The following is an 18,612-nucleotide window of genomic DNA, read 5'->3' on the forward strand; positions in this document are numbered from 1 at the left end:
ATATATTAATATGATTTTAATTTATTTGTGTTTTTGAGAGCAACATTTACTCACACAATACTTACAGGCGAACAACATACACAATATTCATAATATACAATATATATTGAGTTTAAAACTTGTAGGTTCTTTAATGCAAACACAATACTGTAGATGAGGTGGGATGAACTGAACATATTTGTCTTTAACATGTAATGTGCACAACTTTGGCTTTGCCAAAAAAGTATATTTGCCAATAAATTTAAAAGAAAGACAAAGAGGTGGAGCAAGCAGATGAAACTTCGTCGTTAAATATAATTTTAGGCTCAAAATTATTATTAATGGTAAATTAACCTGTTTCTTCTTTAAAATATCCTATTAATCAGACTGAAATGTCATTGTGTGCGGAAGTGCGTCTCAGGGAGTGGGGGGCAATCACACCGTGTGTGTGTGTGAGAGGTTATTTTTTGCGTATTAATATTCAGTGTTTGGCGTCACAGGTGTACTTTTTTCATCAGGTAAGGTATTGTTCTAAGTGTCTACCTCAGCCAATTATAAAAGTGACACATCGCAGTTTGGTAAATGATAAATCATGAAAAAGCTTCTGGCCTTCTTGCAGTTGACGTGGTGGCAGCTTCACGTGCACTTCTCACTCCTCCCAGTACAAAAAAAAGAAAAAGAAGTGCCACATGACCTGTCAAGTAGGAAGTAGCGAGCTAGCGCGAGTAGCAGCAGCAGCAGCAGCAGCAGAGACGACAAGAAACGCAAGACGAGGAGGAAGTAGTGAAATCTACGAAGTATAAATCTCGACGTTTCTCTTCAGATACATTTATTCCTCCTGTCGGACCAGCGAGAGCGATAAGTTGTCCGCAGTCATGGGCTCGAAAGTGGTGTTTTTCACTGTGGTTCTGGCGCTGATCGGCTCATCAGCCGCGACGGACTCAGGTAAGTTTGCGACCTCTTGCTGCGGAGCTAGCGGTTAGCCGCGTCCCTCCTTTAGCTTCATCAACTGACTTCAACTGACGTCCGCAGCGTGCCTCCGTGGTCGGTCTTTACACCGACAGCTCGTTTAGTTTGACAGTTATTACTCAATTAAATATATGAATGTGTATTTATTTTTTTTGGCCACTTGTCAGTTTTTTTTCCACGCATTATTATGACGCTTCAGTTTAAAGAACATTTACATTTTGTCACGTCGACTGTTGGTTGGTGTTTCTCTTATGACGTGGACCATGAGAGCACACAGGACTGACTTCTGGAGGTGTCACGTTAACACCAGTGGATCCGGATCCACCTTACCTTGTTATGCAACTGCTTACAGTTGCCTCATTTTTTTGCTGTGTCACATTTTAAAATTCACAACATTGTACTTACTCTAAAATACTGAGATTTATTGTCGCTTAGATTCTCCCCCCCTTTTTTTAGCAGCACCATTGTATAACACATCTGGAGGCGACTGTTACAGTTAAATATTCACATCACATGCAGGAGGAAGTTACTGTCATTAAACAATAAAATGCCACTACTAAATGTGTTGAATTGCTTCTTTGCAGATGAATGTTCCTCTATGTCCTGCGATTTATGTGTAACCACTAAGGACTGCGAGTGGGTTAACTGCACAGCATGTGAGTATATGTCATAAATGTGTAACATGTTGTGCAGGGAGAGGCACAGGTTGGTCTTTGTGTGTCCTAAATTGCCCAAACAGCAGCTGATTGGACACATGATTCCAACGGTATGGAGAGAATGTATGGCAGTGGATGCTTGACTTTTAGATGATGTCATCTCCATTTCCCTATTGCTCGAACTGTATCGTAATCGTCTGGCAACAACAACAACAACGGCCAGGCTGGTTTGGGGGTAAATTCCTGGCACATAGCTGTGTGGGGTGAGAGGTCTCGTTATTGCATAGATTCACTATCTCTTCCCACAACAATTTAATCGTAGAGGATTGAGAGGGCAGGAGAGGCAACGCTATATCTCTTTTGGACATTCACGCCATACTTTTGTCCTGATTTTTGGTTTTGCTGGCCTTTGCCGACATGTCTGTATCGCCGTTGTGTAATTTCATTATGTTAATGGAAATGTCTGTCTCAACACGAGTGCACGAGTATGACAAATTTCTGTGGAGGATGTGAAGAAATATGCTGCAGTGGTATTTTTCAACCCAATTTGGAAGTGCGCTCGTTGTGATTTTGAAATATTCATCATTCAGTAAGAGTTGAGTTTCCATAACAAAACTGCATGACAGATTGTTTCCTAAATCAACCGACGGCTTTCTATTCGCTGGTTGTTTTCATGTTATCAGTGTCAGGAAATGAGGTAAGATGTTTTATGAGTAAAGCAGAGATCAGGTGACATAATGTTCTATCTTTAAAATTTTAGATTTGTCACTATTTAATTCAGCAGATATGAATAAGATTGTGTGATTAGCTGGCAAAGTGTTTTGTGAGGTAAATGCTACAGTCAACCTCTGATTAAAACCTAGTAGAACAAAAGCTGAACCTTCTAGGTGAAGAAAAAAAAAGGTTTTGTGATAATTAACCACATTGCCCTAGAAGGTAGTACTCCAATGTTGGCCTGCACACACACGCGCACACGCACACAGGTCTCAAGAGATTGTGTAGAAGATAAACAGGAGAGGAAGCTTGGGGATGTGTGACAGGAAGCCTGCTCTTTCCTCATGCTGGGGAAAAGAAGGAAGGAGAGATAACCACACGAGTTAAAGGAAAGCGTGTGCAGAAAGGACAAAAAGATTAGTTTCATGTGACATGTTGTTCTCATAATGTATGCTTCGGTGTGCAGGTCAAGGCTAAAGTGTTCTGTGATCTTTTTTTGCCTCAAAGAACAACTAATAATCTTAACTGTATTACTAGTTGGTGGTCTTGCATGTACAAGCGTTTTACCTCCTATGGGAGTGGATCTGTTTAACAATTTCACCAATGCGGAGCTGTCAATCTTTCAAAGGGTGTACAGAGATTTGTTGATCCCACACCCTCTACTGTTTTGTTTCTGAATGCCGAAGGGCCCTCTAATGACATATTACTTAATCCTTCATTAGGCGGTTGAACAGGTGAGGCGACAATTATGTACCTCCTCTCGGAGCCAAGGGAGACCAGATAAGCTTGTTGTATTTCCCAAGTGAGGTTTACAATTACATGTATTGCACATGAGAAAATAACCCACAAGCACAAAAAAACAAATAGATTGAGATATGTTCTCATATTACGTTGCAATAAGGAGTTAATTGTTCAAAGTTTCAGGGAGATTTGACCTGTTTTTATAGTGTTCGTGATGGAAAAAGTGTCTTTTTCTCAGACTCTCTTCAGTGCTATTACACACCCGAACACAACTCGCACTGGCCTACTACACAGGATACAGGTGGCTCAACAGTGTTGAACAACACTAACTGCTCACAAACACAACATAAGCACACACACCAAGTAAAGCCCCGGAATGGATAACCTATTTTATATGAACTCAGCAAAAACAGAAAGGTCAGCTCTGGACAGACGATATGGTTTTATTTGAATTGCAGCATAATACTGCTACCACAGTGTCATTATCCTATTTATCTTTGGTTTAGGGAATTTGTCTAAACAAGCCTTTGGCGTCAGAGACATATTTCCCTGCAGCCTAGTGTTGAAACGCTCAAAAACTTTACACGTGTACACGCAAGTTGTGTAGCGTCTCCAAGTACAGGCTGTAGTCTGTGACAAGGCAGTTGAGTGCTTTTAACCAAGACTCTGTTTTCTGTGACATGATGAGGCTTTTACTCTCACTTTTAGCTTGAGTGAACTGTGTATGTGCCTTGTAGCGGTGACGATGATGTCACCATTTTTGAAAAGGGTGAGAGTCAGTCCTACCTTTCACAGCTGCCTGCGAGATAACAGTCCTGAGTGACCTACTAGGGAGTGAAGGAAAAAAAAAAACCCTCTTCCTACATGCTTCGACATACATTGGTCGCAGTGTCAGATCACATAAACAGTGTTAAAAATGATGCAGCCAACACTTTCAGAATGATCTTTGATGTTACTAAAATACAGTTTGAAATTCAGTGAGTCATTAAGTCTCCAGCTTTAAAAGGTTTCACTTTCTGAGTTTAAGATGAATGAATGATCTTATTTCTTGTGCTAAATGTACTTCCTGATCAGTCGAGGCAGAACCGCTAAATATTGTTAGGTAGCAGTTCAGAAAATGCTGAGATCACACATAAAACAAGCTGCAATGGCAAAGAGAAACAACGGTGGATTAGTAGATTAGCTACTGAATACAACACAACCATGGCCTCAATGTAATTGAACCAACAGAGAAGCGACACAGTCAAACAGATACTTTACATCTTGGGCTCCACAAACAAATCAATGTCAACTCGGCTAGTCTCCAAGGGCAGTGCACAAAGATGCAATGACCTGCTCCAAAATGTCCCTGTGAGCTGTGGAGAACGTAATGCAGGCCGCTGAGTCATTTTTTACCCTATTTGGAAAAAGCCAAAAAATCATTTCAGCAATGGCTGCAGCCTTACTGTTAAAATTGCCGTATCTTCGATTTATGGGCAGCCATCTGGCGGGAGTTGTTACTTTGGTTGCTGTGGATTATAGTATTACAAGCAAAGAAGGTGCAGAAAGGCGTTTTACAGCACCAGGTGCCTGACATCGAGTAGACACGGTTTCTTTTATGATGTTCCTGTAAGCCAGGATGATAACGCCCCCATATGCTCATACAATAAACAAATTCAAGAGCTTTTTTTTAACACAAAGATAAGCGTGAGGGGCATATAATGGGTGTCCCTTGCCACTGCAGTTATGATTAAAGCATTATGAGAAATATGTTTTCCACTTCAGTATTACCTCAGCTTTTCAAACCTGGAAATGGCAAGTGAAGGCATCACTGAATCCGTGTCCAAAAATTGGATCCTGACATGTAAAACATTGCTAAGCAGCTAGTGTGTAATGAAATAAGTAAGGTTTTTAGTTTCGAACGTGAACAACTGTGGCATTTTTAGTCGTAAAGTGATATAACTGGGCGTGAAAAGCATCTATAGTCAACAAGGTGACTCATGGTTTCCTCACTGTGACACGGGCTGAGTTGGACCATTAAAGGAACCAAACAAACTGGTAGAGAAGTCTGTGTTGTTTAACGTTATAGATTTTCATTTTGCTATAGTTAATCCTCTCTGTAATTTAGTCAAATTATAGTAATAATAGCTAAATCGCAGAGGTCTTGTCAAGTATTTTGGACGGGCACGACTCTACGGCGAGGCAAAGTCCCTTTCTGTCGTGGTTAATTAATAATCCGATTTTGCAATAAAGTAGAATACACCTCGATGATCAAACTATGAGTCAACCAACTGAACATTCAGAAGACAAAGAACTATATTATTAACAAGTCTTCAATCAAACTAAATAAATCTACTGAAGTTCTAAATGCAAATATAATTATAATGTGCTTGTATTTTAATCATTTCTGGTACTTTATACATCTACTCCTGATACTAACTATATATTTCAAAGGGAATTTAATTTATTTGTTTTTTTTGTCACAATTTACTTTGCAGATACATATTTTTCATTTAAAATATTTGATTAAATAATTGTACGTTACATAAATGATTTGAGTCATAATATTATATTGCCAGATAGAGGTCGGATAAATAAAAAAGGCATGCACAACCGATTTCAGAGTTGCTCTTTTTTTAAATATCTAAGCGTTCTGCACTTAGCAGGGCGAAAGGATGCCTATGTGATTACTTTAGTCGCTTGGGGAAACTTGGGGAAATTTGTCCAGAACACAAATCAGGTATTTAATCTGTTATACTTTTGTCTCTTACAGCAACCCTTGGCTGTCGCAACACAACTCTTCTGCTGAATACTGAGAACTGCACCCAAGCCATCTGCTCAGGTAATTCACGTTACAGTGGTTGTAAATATCAGATCGCAAATGAACATTTGGTATTAACATGTTGTTTTAGACCCGAGGAGATCGGACAGACTTGATATTTGTACAGAAAGGAACACATTATAAAATCTGCAGATTCTGTGCGGGTTTGGCAACGTTTGGACTGAGGTTTCAGTTAATGGTCCGTCTCAGTACTTTGTCTCTGTCTCTATTGGCTTTGTTTGTGTCCAAAAAGACAAATTTCACCTGCCCAGTTGCAGTGATATGGGAGCGTTGTGCACTTTATGGCCTTTGTTGTTTGCTTTCCTCCTCTTACCCCGTCTCTGTGTTGGTTTCCTGTCCATCTCAACAGCTACAAATACCTCTACAGAATCTCCCACTTCCACTAAACCCTCCCATACTACCCCTCTTGTCACCACCACCATCTCGGTCCCAACCCTTCCGCCTACAACAGGTAACCAGTCCTCTAATACCTTCTGCTGCACCCCGCTGTCGTCCTTGTTGTCCAGCATTTAAGGTTTGAAGTGGTCTTGTTAATCGTTTTGTTGAGATATGGTAAAGAAATACTACAGGTAGAGAAAGTAAAATAAATAAATACGAAGTGGTTTATAAAAAAAAAAAAAAAGTTGTAACTTTTAAGAATTGAATGAAATCAACACCCCCCTCTGCAAATCTTAACAGTGTAAAAGTTAATGGTTGTGTTCTTACTGTTCCCATTACAGCCAATGCAACGACGAATTCCACCGTTGTTCCCACTCCCACTGGGAACAGCTCCACCTCTTCGGCTCCATTCTCGACTTCAAGTCAGTGAACGATTCTGACATTGTGAAGGAGCAAAAACATTTTCAAATCCGTCCTGTAATGTGCATGAACAACAATAATGAATTCTTATTCTCCTTTTTATCACAGCTGGACCCAGCACGATCGCGCCCTCTCCTTCCCCTCACAAGAACACCTTCGACGCTGCAAGCTTCATTGGTGGAATAGTGCTGATCCTGGGCCTGCAGGCTGTGATCTTCTTCATCTACAAGTTCTGCAAGTCCAAGGACCGCAACTACCACACCCTCTGAAGCAGCCAGACTTTCACTCGACCTATCCCCACTAACTAGGAGCTTGCAGAGAAGACTTCCCACTCGGCATTGCGATGGACTCAAACAGTGTTTTCAAGCAGGTTTTCTACATCTTTGATGTTTGTGCCACTTGTGGTTTAGGCCTGCATTAGCCCTGCTGCTGTAGTATATATTAACACACACACACACACTCAGGCCTGTATGTATGGTAAATGAACTAGTACAACTACACATACTCATAATCTGGGAGTTACCCCCACCTCTATCATGCTTTTAGTTATTCAGTGGGAAACATTTTCCAGCGAATTGAGGGGGCTTTGTGTTATTTACAGCCACCATCTTCATGGCCTCCTCAATTAAATACACCACATGAGAGTTAAGACTTAGTCATGTACCCAAAGTAGTTTTCCTTTTGATGCTCAGGAGTAGTACAGCTGCAAACTGGTAGCATGTACATTCCGTAAATGGAATTGGAAACACTGTTTGAGTTCACAGCGGTTCTTAAACAGACTGTGACGATTCAGTATTGCTTTTAGCCTGTTTAATTGTGGGTAGGTTCCCCCGAGCAGCTGCGTCGTGTGCATGTGTTTATACATGATGTAAAAGTGGTGGGGAATAAAAGCAACACCTAATCATCTGACGTCGGACTAAAACAAATAGCCTTCCTTCTGGTAAACAGTCTAATCTGGGTGTCTCCCATGGCATTTAGGAGTGCTTTTTCGGCTGTTGACCGGGGAAGTCTTTTATTCAATACTAGCTGTAAAAACAAAGGTCAAAAAGCAACTACCAGTAGAGCAGATCAATGCAATAAATCCCATATCAAGTTAATTTCCCATTCTTTAATCTCCCAGTTATTTCCTCTTGACCAACTTTAAAATGTTCCCACTCCTACCGCGAACATGGAGCTGGCTCTTTGCCCAAAATCTCTGTTGGGGAAGCCAAAAAGGGCCTGTGGACCCAAATGAAAGACTGCAGAATATTTCAGAAATATTAATGAATAAGTGTTAATAATGTTTAATATGGAGAATGGGGAGATAAAGAAAATAGCATGCACCTTCTTGATGTGGACAGTGATAGCAGTAAAGTGCCTTTAATGTCCAGTATGACTTAAAGAGAGAAAAGGAAGAGGATGAGTCTTCCTGGTTGAGGCCCAAGTGTTGTCATTAGTTTGGTTTTAAGAAAGAAGCGGTATCGCTGTGCTGATATTGGTGAGAACCGTTGTATCCCAGCTGGACTGAAGAGCCTTTTATTTTGAAGAAGGGAGTGAAGAGATGTAATTTGAGGGCCTTGATCGATGGAGATTGAAGTTTTTCCCTATAAAGTAGAGGACTGTATTCAGTACATGAAACCTATGGTCTTCTCACTGGCGACTTTGTATAAATTAATTTTTAAAAGTACTCTCTCTTTTTGTAGCACCCAATACAGCTCTCCAAAATCCTTCCCACCTCACTATTTATGTTTTAGAACTCCTTTTCAAAGCATGACACTTTGGGTTGCTGTTGGGTGCTTTAAAATCAGGGAATGTAACTTTTTGAGAAATGGCAAACATATTGGGCTTAATTTAAAAACTTGAGTATTGCAGAGAGTGCATTGAGGTGAAAATGTTGGACTGTTTGTTTGTTCAAATAAACATTGCACCTCTGATTTCTGACTTTGCCGTATAAATGAGAGGATTGTGAGTGAAGTGCAGAACTGCAACAACTAAGTAGCTGTGCTGGAGATCCTGTCACATTCTCTAATTAGCTTGCTGCTAACTGTTTGATTTTATTTCTTTCCATTTTGTCACTCCTGTACATAGCCATGTCCTGTTTTTTTTTTTTTTTTATAAATCTTCTGGGTTTCAACTTGAGGAAAGGCTAAATGAAGGAGTGTTTATCAGTATATTTTGCTCGTCAGTGTCAAAAATCTTTTGTTAAATCCTTTCTTTTCATTATCGCATGCTGGATGGTTGAAGTGGGGACTTTTTCTCTCATAGCATACTCTCCTAAGGATTTATGACAATTAAAACCACTTGATTATTTGTGATTAGCTTCTATGCTAGTTTAAAAAATGCCTTGAAACAGCGTGCTTTGAGCCAATGTCCTCAGTTTTGGCATGGAAATTGAGCATTGCACTTGCAGGCTTTGTTTTGTAACTTTGTCTTTGTAAATGTGTTCATGGTTCAGCCCCCCCCCCCCCAAAAAATCTGATGCTTGTTTAAATACTCAGTCTTGAATATTTACTCGATAATGGATGAATAATCACCTTGTTCTAAGTATGGCCTCGGGCCGCAAGAAATGGATGACTGTGCAAATTATTTTTTTTCTTCCTTTTTGGTTTTGGCTTTCATATTATAGAATTACATGTTTCCTGCTGCTCACCGTTAACACGCCTTTTAACCTAGTCACCTTGTGGCACTAGGGTACAGGCCAAAGACTCGATTATGGCGAGAAGGCTCCAGAGTTTCGCCTTAGCTTTGGAGAGCTTTCGCCCAAATTAAGAGACATATTTTGACTTTTACTCCCAGCTGTGGAGTGGCATGCTGCATAACCACTGAATCCAGTCAGACTGCTCTCTGCTTTCAACATGATAGCTGCATTCCCTGAGAACACAGTGTCACACGGTGACATTTGTTGTGTGTCAAAACACCTCCGGTATCCATGCGTACCAATCGATGTCCATTGTGTTGCCTCTCCACAGCTTCAACTACAAGTTACTAACTCAGACAGTGCACCACTTAAGGAAAAGTGCCTTATTCAGTTAATACCCATCTATAGTTGTAGTTTGTTAAAGGATACGACACACCTATTAAATAATAATGTGACTCAGCACTTTCAGACCCCTGTGAAGTGGTTTTCTGTGTTGTATTCTGCTGAAGTGTTTTGTCATGCTCGGCCTTAACTTCTTCATCAAACCCACAGAGCATTTGCTAGCGACGAGCTGTCGAGGCGATCACCAGGCGGATTTTGTTTGAAAAGTTAGTTGTATCTTGTATTTAATGGTTGGCCCTTATTAGCATTTAAGTGCCTACATTTCAACCAATCACACAATAGAATTATAGGCATTTTAAATGTTGCTGGAATGGCTTTAACCAGCGAATGAGTGGCATAGTTTTAAAGTAAATGGCGTCTGATTGTAGCCTGGACAACTTGTCACCAGCACATTGTAAAAAAATAAAATAACTGCAACGCTTCCTCCATAATGCAAACAGCCATGTGATGACTTGAAGTCCCCTTTGGTTGTAATTTTCAATTGTTTTATTGAATGACTTGTTTTCTGTTAAGTAGGTTTTTAAGTTTGCTTGGTCATGAAGGGGCTTTCCTCAGTTTTTAGCTTGCAGTGTTTAATTCCAAGAGCAACAAGTAAAACGCATTTTGTTTCCCTCCTTCCTGGCTTTCTCCTATGTGCACACACTGTAGTGTTGTGTCTTTTACCTTTCATGTCGAAGGCCATCGCTCTTGTAGGTACGATATTTTTGGCTTTGCTCCCAATACACTTTGACACACACACACAGACTCTACATGTAGACGCTCGCAGTTGCCAAAAAGCCTCCTGAAATATTCTGTGCTTATTTTGTGCTCTTTTTTTTTTTGCTTTCTCAAACCTTTTCATTTTGTGCCTTGTTTTCTAGTGTTGCCTTTTTAGTTGACGATGTAAAGCCAATAAAGTTTGAATATTGTTAAACAAATCACCGTGTTTTACCTTTTTCATTCGACAGCCAGTGTCAACTTGTCGCGGAGCGGGTAATTTACATGACAAATCCCAAGTGGCACCACGACACAGACAGGTCTCGGGCTCCATTGCCATGGTTACAATTGAATGGATAGTTGCCTGGACAACAAAACGGATCAAATTCTGTGTGTGTGTGTGTGTGTGTGTGTGTGTGTGTCAATGAGTTATCGTGTTACAGACGAAAACAAAAGCAAAGCAGTGCTGAACAAACTATTCAAGTTGTACCTACAGTATTGAAACATTTAGGTGAATCCATATTCAGTATTTTCATATAGAATATCGATTTGGCAACAAATATAGTTCTAGGTGTATTTTGTACCCAGAAGGTCATGCTAAGTGTATCCACACTTTATGCTAAGCTAGGGACTTTGTTTTCGCCCCAATGTTAAATTAATCTGCTCTTCTGTCAGCGTGTTTGGAGTCGATTGGGGGAAGAAAAAAACATCAATATAATTAGCAATCAGATTCTTATTTACATGCATTTCTGATCTTGTACATCCTGGATCTACCCGAACTCCCTCAATACCCTCAATCTTCATTCTCTGGCTGGTAATTTAGTGATTCTCAAACATGGGTTTGAGACCCTCCATGGGCCTCTAAGATGAATGTAAGGGGTCATTAGATAACTGAAGGGATAACACATAAGACATACTTCATACTTTCACCTCAAGGCCTCTAGAAATCCCTCACAATACACACTCACAACACCTAACTGGTTATGAGGGGTGACGAGAAGACCTGTTCAGAATGGTTGGGTCACTTCTCTACCTGATCATCTCGAGGGTTTTAGTGACACTAGTGCCCCCCTTCGGCCATACACAAACTAAAGCCCCACAATTGTCCACTGTATTGTCACAGCTTTTTCAGAAAACCATGTTTTGAACAGCAAACGGGTACAAAGTTTATAGCAAACATGCAACATTATCTGCTGGCATGTACAATTGATATCTAAACTGGTCCGGGAGAGCCGAACACACGAAGAAATCACCCTTCTGTTCAGAACAACCAGTTGTTGTTTTTTAGCACTGTGTGTTTTCCACTGTGTTCTCCTGACGGGACACATGGTTCGTTTCCGAGGTCACAGCAAGGTGTAGCAAAAGCAGTTAGCTCTAATGTTAGTGCACATGTTTGCCTTGGTGTGCACTCAGTTGACTACATTCTTGAACAAGATCGGTGCGTACAATATGTTTTTGTGTGGAGCAGACTGTTATTCTTCCAGTGGCTGAGTCCCCAGCTGGCACAGTTTACCAGAACCAAAGAGAGTTTTAGGGGAGAAATTTTTTTGGGACAACCACACTATGAGTTCACTTTTCCAACAAACTTGTGTTTAGGTTACTTTTCAATCAATCACCATGTTAACATATAACTCAAGGACATAGACTGTAAACTTTAAATTGATCGTACACTTAATATGCACGTTTCCCCATAAGATGAAAGCTATTTTGGGTTAAATCCTTCATACACAGCCACCGCAAAATGCCCTTACAAACTCGCATCTACCCAGCCCTCCTATATACACACACGCTCTGCGAACACATTGCTGCTATTCCACACCAGGCAAAGAGTTTGGTGTGCAGTCACAAGGTATCAGAGATGCAGGGTCAGGAGAAGTTGTATGTGTGCATGGAGGGGGCGTGACTTGCCTCAGCTAACCTGATTTCCATGTCCAGTCATGCTCTGTAATCTAATATGGGAGCACAGCGAAACAATGCAATAGGTTTCGTCTCTTTCTCTCATAGGCCAGCTCAGTCCATTTAACCATGCCGTGAACTCAGAGTCATGCCAAGAATACCAGACCCAAGCCATTTTAGCTAGATAATTAACTGAAAAGGGCTGAATGCGGAGCGAAACAATAGCAAACGTCTGTTTTCTACTCCCATGACCCAGAACATCCGACAGGGCAGTTGTACCGTCTTTTTTGAGTTTTTATCATAACATTTTCTGAGAAAACAATTGTAGAGTTGGTGGTATAGTAAAGTGTTTGATTAGAAAAATGTGACTTGGTAATTAACCGAGGTATTAACCAAAGCCTGATAACGGGAAGATACTGACGGAATGTTATGAGGCAGCATGTGGTTATTCCTCCCAGTAAAAGTGGTTGATTCAAATAAACAGAGAGAGAAAAAAAAAGGTGTCCTGTCATCTGATCAGTCTACAATTAAGAAGAGTAATAGCTATCATTGATGAATTTAAGAGAATGTAGCTGTTTTGGCAGTGAGGAAAAGCAAAATCCTGTGGTAAAAAGCAGTTCCTCCCACTTGTGCGCAGCATTAAAAACCACATCCGTTCGTCCTGTGGTCAGAGAGACATTTACTCAGCTGTCCAGCCTGATGCTGGGACAGAGTTTAGAGAGCGTTTTGGTCCAACTATATGACAGACTGCTCAAGACAGGAGGCGCTTGATGTTGCACTCAACATTCTAACGTTATGTCTTATTAATAAACATGCAACATAAGGTGGGTGGGGTGAAAGCCTTCACGTTTGTAAAATAAAGATAGTGTGAGCACTGCCACCTATTGGTTATAAATATGAATTACAATTATTGGTGAAGTGTTGGAGAAAATAAAATATTTGTGTTGTCAGAAGTAAAATGGGAACAACATTTTGTTTGTTTAATATGCAGAGAGAATAAGCTTTATTAGAATGTGAAAATATAAAAAAGAATCCAGCTACATTTGAGATGAGATAGGATGAGATCATGATTCATAAACTATGCACCTTCAATTTGTGTGTGAAAAATGTAATTCAAGTCAAACACCTATTGCTTAATAGGTTTAAGGAGTAAAACATTATCAACCCCTTTGTGCATTACCTCTTTTTATTTGTTACTAAAAATGTCTCAAAAGCCATTTGAAGAGTGGGAAAAAATAGGCTGTAGGGTACCAAAAGGAGTCTTGCGGTTTGACCAGCTGGAGCATCAAAGCCCAAACCTTATGTTTCCCAGTAGAGGTCATCTTGCTTCAAGCCGGTTCTGAACTTCTGGGTCTCTCTAAGAAGCTGCAGGTTATTATGAGTTGTCCCACCTTTCATTCCCTTACTCTTAGCCCTAACAAGTGAGGGAACGGGTGGTTTGATCCCACTCATCTTGCCTCTTTCTTTCTCAGCACATAGCTGCCTCTGAGTCAATCTATGGACCTGTGAAGGAGCCAAACACAGCAACATTAGTAACATAAACTATGTACACAATTCGGAACGAAGATCAGCTGGCACTATAAACAGACACTGGACATGCTTAAATATTTTCACACATCTACAAAGCCTGCCACTGTACTGAGTGATGCTTTACACACCGTCTGCTCGTGTTTGCGCAGCTTCGTGATCTGAGCTCCCTTCTCCTCGATCCTGGTGACCAACCTCTCCAGTTCTCGTAGCAGATCCTGCCTCTGATTGCAATGTTGGGTTACATCTATTTGTTGCACCAATTCTTGATGCTCGCTGACAAACAAAAACAAAAACACGGCACAGATTATTAAATGTGTAAAATAATAATAATAACAATAATTAAAAGAAGCTTACTCACAAGCTCATTTGTCCTAGTTCGTCCTGCAAAGCCAAGAGCAGGTCAGAAAGTGAGCCCAGGTGCTGATCTGCTTGTATGGCATCCCCGTCAGGCTGGTTAAAGACGGGGGAAGATGAAGCAAAGTCCCGTTGGAGGCTTTTCTTGGCTCCACAACCAGATCGGTGCAGTGTGCTCACACGTTCACACAGTTGGGGCTGATGGTGCTTCATCATGTGAAGTATACTTTGTACGTTTGCGTGTACGGAATGGCTCGGGCTTGTCGACTGTAACGGAAAGACATTTTAAATGAATCAAAAGGAAATCAACAAAAAAGGTAAGAGTTAATAATAATGTTTTTTTAATTTCTTTTTTAGAGTAGGTGGACAGCATCAGAATTGACTTACCGTTCCAGCAACAAAAGGCATTTGTTTGTGCCTTGGGCCCCTTGGTGATGGCAGCTCATTCTGTCTGGAGGTTTTCTGGAGGTAAGAGACAGCTTTAATCACTACTGTGTGCAAACAAATGTTTTTCTCATTATTTAATTAATTAATTAGTTTTATCAGTAAAAGTACCTTCCTGGTCTTTTTAGTATTTTTGTTTGACTGTATTTCTTCAGCAGGTGGCACAGGCAATCGAAGGTTGATGTCCAAGTCCTTCTGGAGCTGTGGACATGGAAATAGCCGGGTTTAAGTCTGTCTTTTTTCCTTTTTTTAAGATTCATTGTTGGCCTTTCACAGTTATTAGACAGTAAGTGCTGCAACTTAAAACAGACTAGATACCTTTAATAGGTCAAATGTATGGATGGAAATGTACATTTTGTGTCATTTTGTAAATAGCGTGTGTGGACTGACCTTGTCAGCTTTTTCCTGCACAAGTTTACGCTCATGCTCTTCTTTCAGCAGTTTTTGCTCCAGAATGGCAAGCTTCGTCTAAATGACAAATAGCATTGAAATTATGTAATTCAGCTAGTGATGTTTAGAATAATTAAAGGTGTGAAAAAACTGTGAATAACCTCTGCCAGAGATTGTGTCCGACTCAATTTGAGACAATCTGATTCGAGTTTCTCCAGTTTATCTCGCTGACATTGGGCGTTTGAGCTGCACGACTGCTGGTTTTGCAGTAAAGCCTAGTGCGAAGTTAAACAGAGATTATATGGTAATTTAGAAACATACATTGTTGATTCAACTTGTTGTTTTGAAAATATTGAGCATGTTTTACAGACTCATCATTTATTTATTTTTATATATATATATATTTATTTTTATATATATATATATATATATATATATATATATATATATATATATATATATATATATATATATATATATATATATAGGCCCATAGTTTAAGGGTCTAACATGTGTTTCTTTTTGTTTGTAAGCCTTTGGACTACCTGATTCTCCATGTCCTTCTTAGCATTTCCAACCATCTTCCTCATGTAGACTAGTTGCTTCTCCAGGACCTTACACCGAGCCTCTGCAGACTGCCGCTTTGAGTCCAGCTCTGTTACTATACACACAAAAACTACTTTTAGAAGAAAAATACAGAAAATACATTTGCATCGGCCTCTTCCAACACAGCTTCAATCACTTACTTTTCTTCCCAGAGTTATCTGTAACAGGCAAGCCAGCTGCTGGTCGACTGGGCACCGTATAAGACTCTTTAACCTCCTTATGCCTCTGAGCATCATGGGAGAATTGAATATAGCTCTTCTCTGCTTGCTTCCTTTCCAGCTCTAACCGCCTGATTTTCTCCTGGAGGGTCTTCAGTGCATCAACAACAGCTGAAGAAGAGTTAACAAGAAAAGGAATACCTGGTGGACAGCAGGTGGACATAACAAAAACATGTAATGAGGCAAGAAGATGGAAATAATGGCTGTGCCATACCTGTGCTGTCAATGTTAAGTTTGGTCTGGGACACCTGAGGGCTGTTCATTTGTGGGTCCATGCTGCTGGATGAGTAGAGAGGGAACTCAAGCTGTCTTGCTGTTGGTAGTATCCTGTTTGGAGGCTGGTAATAGCTCTCGATGTAACTGTTTTTTGAGGGTGAGTCGAAAGTCTACAGACAAAAACGGGAGGAAAATAATTGAAATTCACATGACTTCCATATGTGGCGCTGGAAACAGAAAAAGTCACTCCCGTGTGAAGGATCTAGTGGTAACTGGTAAACTACCTGTCTTGCTGTTGGTAGTATCCTGTTTGGAGGCTGGTAATAGCTCCCGATGTAACTGTTTTTTGAGGGTGAGTCGAAAGTCTACAGACAAAAACGGGAGGAAAATAATTGAAATTCACATGACTTCCATATGTGGCGCTGGAAACAGAAAAAGTCACTCCCGTGTGAAGGATCTAGTGGTAACTGGTAAACTACCTGACGAAAGCCAACCAATTAATCCTTTACGTATTCTACTGTACTCAAGAGTAGCAGCTTCATGCAACAAGAGGCGGTTTTCTCCACAAACCCACTGTTAACCTCATAAAAGCTTCATCTCAAAAACAAAAACAAACAATTTTGTTGACAAACCGCGCGAAGATAATGCATTATCTTAGCATAGAGCAGTAACGCCCTTTAAAACTGACCTCTTCGTAAGTGAAGCCGGATCAACGTAACGTAAAAAGACCGTGTCGCTCCCACAGATAACCAGATTAACGTTAGCGGCTCGCGACGACAACGGAGGTAAACAAAGCTAAGGCTAGCTTAAAGCTAACGTGCGAGGCACATTCGCAGCCAACGGCGGATTTGCGAACGTTACCTGGTCGTGATACGACTCCATTTTGTGACATTGAAGTTGGTTCTAGTTTCTGAAATAATCATGCGTTGGTGTATATTAATATTCTCCAAGGCTAACGGAGGTATTAGAGCTGCTCTGTTGTCCTGAACGCTTCCTGTCACATCAGGCAGTCCGGGCTTTTCAAATTTCCCTCCGACGGAGGTTCCGCCTGCGCACTGCGTCCTTCCATGGGCCCGGTCCGGTCCTCTCGAAGGCCTCAGACCCTGAACCCTCAGTGGTACGTCACTTTTCAAGTAGTTGAGTAGTTGAGCGTGAGAGACTGTTCAAATGGTGTACGTAAACACGAATGGGACAGCACTTTTCTAAATGTGGGTATACATTTAATAAATTTTTTTGACTGATTTGAACGTCTTCCAGGCTTATTCCCCACAAGGTCATTTCAAATGATCTATTTACCAAATTAAATATTTGAATAATAAATAAATAAATATCCTCTGATTTTATGTGTTTTTTTCCTCCATCTTTAATGCTTAATGTTGTTGTGTTAATTCGCCAGCCTGAACACCCATACCCGTACTATTTGTTTACCTTTATTCTTATGCCTCCATGCTTCCAGTTAACGTCACACTGCTATGAATTGTGGGTAATTCCCTTAAGCAAAGTCTGCAGCTAATTCTGGTTTACAGGAAAAAATGGCACAAATGTCAGTCCTTGAGAGCCCTCAACCACTAGATGATTTGACAGTGGGACAGCCTCAAAGTCCGTGAGTCCATAAAGTTGTAGATTGGTATTGGGTCAAACAGTCTACGAGCCTCCCGAATTTCCTCCGGACTGTTATAGACTTTAATTGTAACAGTGTATGAACAATGTTTAAAATAAATACTTGATGATATTTGTTGAAGGTTTTTTAACAGAGACACCATCTGGAACTTTGATAAAATGTAAATACAATTAAAATACTCTCCTTAAAATATGATCTGTTGTAGAGTAAATGCTGTAAAATGCCCACAGCGTTGGGAATACAACTGTACATTTTACAAATATGGTGCATTTAAGTGAATAAAACAGTCCCGCTAAAGTTAAAGCCAGCACAGATGGCATAATGTTACATTTGTTTTTTCACTCAAACGTGGCAAACACGCACGCACACACACACACACACACACACACACACACACACACACACACACACACACACACACACACACACACATCCCCCAAAATACCCAGGTCTTGACCTCAGTGTCGTAGCTGTGGCCTTGTTCGACGTGTGAAAAACAGACCCTCAAGGCTGCAAAATGGGAAGGCGGGGTACAATATAGTATGCAGAGACATGCCCACTTTCAATACCAAACAACAGCAAGAACTGTTTAAGCTATTTTCTGATCAGAAGGCTATTGTCTGGAAGTAAAGTGTCTTTACTTAGTAAACCAATAAATCACCCTTTAATCAGTTGCACAACAGTGTGCAAATGGGATACCTTTTTTTTTTCTCCAGAGAAATGGTTTAGGTTTTGGGATTTCCCCTGCAGATTTATGCATCTTTTGTCCCAAACACATGAATTACATGGCACACCAGAATACAAATACAATTTCGTTCAGACAAGGTATTGACCTTTTAGTGTTGACATTGATAGTTCTTGCCTGCTTATAAGATTTAACTGGCATAGACTGTCTCAGTGTGTAGTTGGCAAATGCAAATGTACAATATCTCTCTCTCTCTCTC

The 18,612-nt window shown here is 40.4% G+C and overlaps 2 protein-coding genes across 4 annotated transcripts; one reads left to right on the forward strand and one right to left on the reverse strand.

Annotated features, from left to right (window-relative positions):
* The first annotated feature begins 725 nt into the window (after window positions 1-725).
* Window positions 726-9,120, forward strand: cd164 (CD164 molecule, sialomucin). Its single transcript, XM_068577403.1, has 6 exons — window positions 726-924; window positions 1,533-1,604; window positions 5,812-5,880; window positions 6,230-6,331; window positions 6,600-6,680; window positions 6,787-9,120. The coding sequence occupies exons 1-6, from the start codon at window positions 855-857 to the stop codon at window positions 6,945-6,947; spliced, it is 555 nt and encodes a 184-aa protein (XP_068433504.1). The 5' UTR covers window positions 726-854; the 3' UTR covers window positions 6,948-9,120.
* Window positions 9,121-13,457: 4,337 nt separating this feature from the next.
* On the reverse strand, window positions 13,458-17,160 carry cep57l1 (centrosomal protein 57, like 1). 3 transcript variants are annotated; one of them, XM_068577033.1, is made up of 12 exons: window positions 16,909-17,160; window positions 16,332-16,412; window positions 16,046-16,217; window positions 15,754-15,942; window positions 15,553-15,668; window positions 15,169-15,282; window positions 15,008-15,085; window positions 14,729-14,818; window positions 14,561-14,635; window positions 14,178-14,440; window positions 13,948-14,092; window positions 13,458-13,792 (listed from the first exon to the last, which is right to left on the reverse strand). In XM_068577033.1, the coding sequence occupies exons 1-12, from the start codon at window positions 16,927-16,929 to the stop codon at window positions 13,589-13,591; spliced, it is 1,548 nt and encodes a 515-aa protein (XP_068433134.1). In that variant the 5' UTR covers window positions 16,930-17,160; the 3' UTR covers window positions 13,458-13,588. The 3 variants fall into 3 exon arrangements, with proteins under 3 accessions (XP_068433134.1, XP_068433135.1, XP_068433137.1); XM_068577034.1 differs by lacking the exon at window positions 16,909-17,160 and adding an exon at window positions 16,736-16,851; XM_068577036.1 differs by lacking the exon at window positions 16,909-17,160 and adding an exon at window positions 16,527-16,699.
* Between the last annotated feature and the right edge of the window lie 1,452 nt (window positions 17,161-18,612).

Source organism: Clinocottus analis, unplaced genomic scaffold (genome assembly GCF_023055335.1).
Source record: "Clinocottus analis isolate CAN_PGR_092001 unplaced genomic scaffold, fCliAna1.0.p SCAF_15, whole genome shotgun sequence".
In the NCBI taxonomy this organism is placed as follows: domain Eukaryota; kingdom Metazoa; phylum Chordata; class Actinopteri; order Perciformes; family Cottidae; genus Clinocottus; species Clinocottus analis.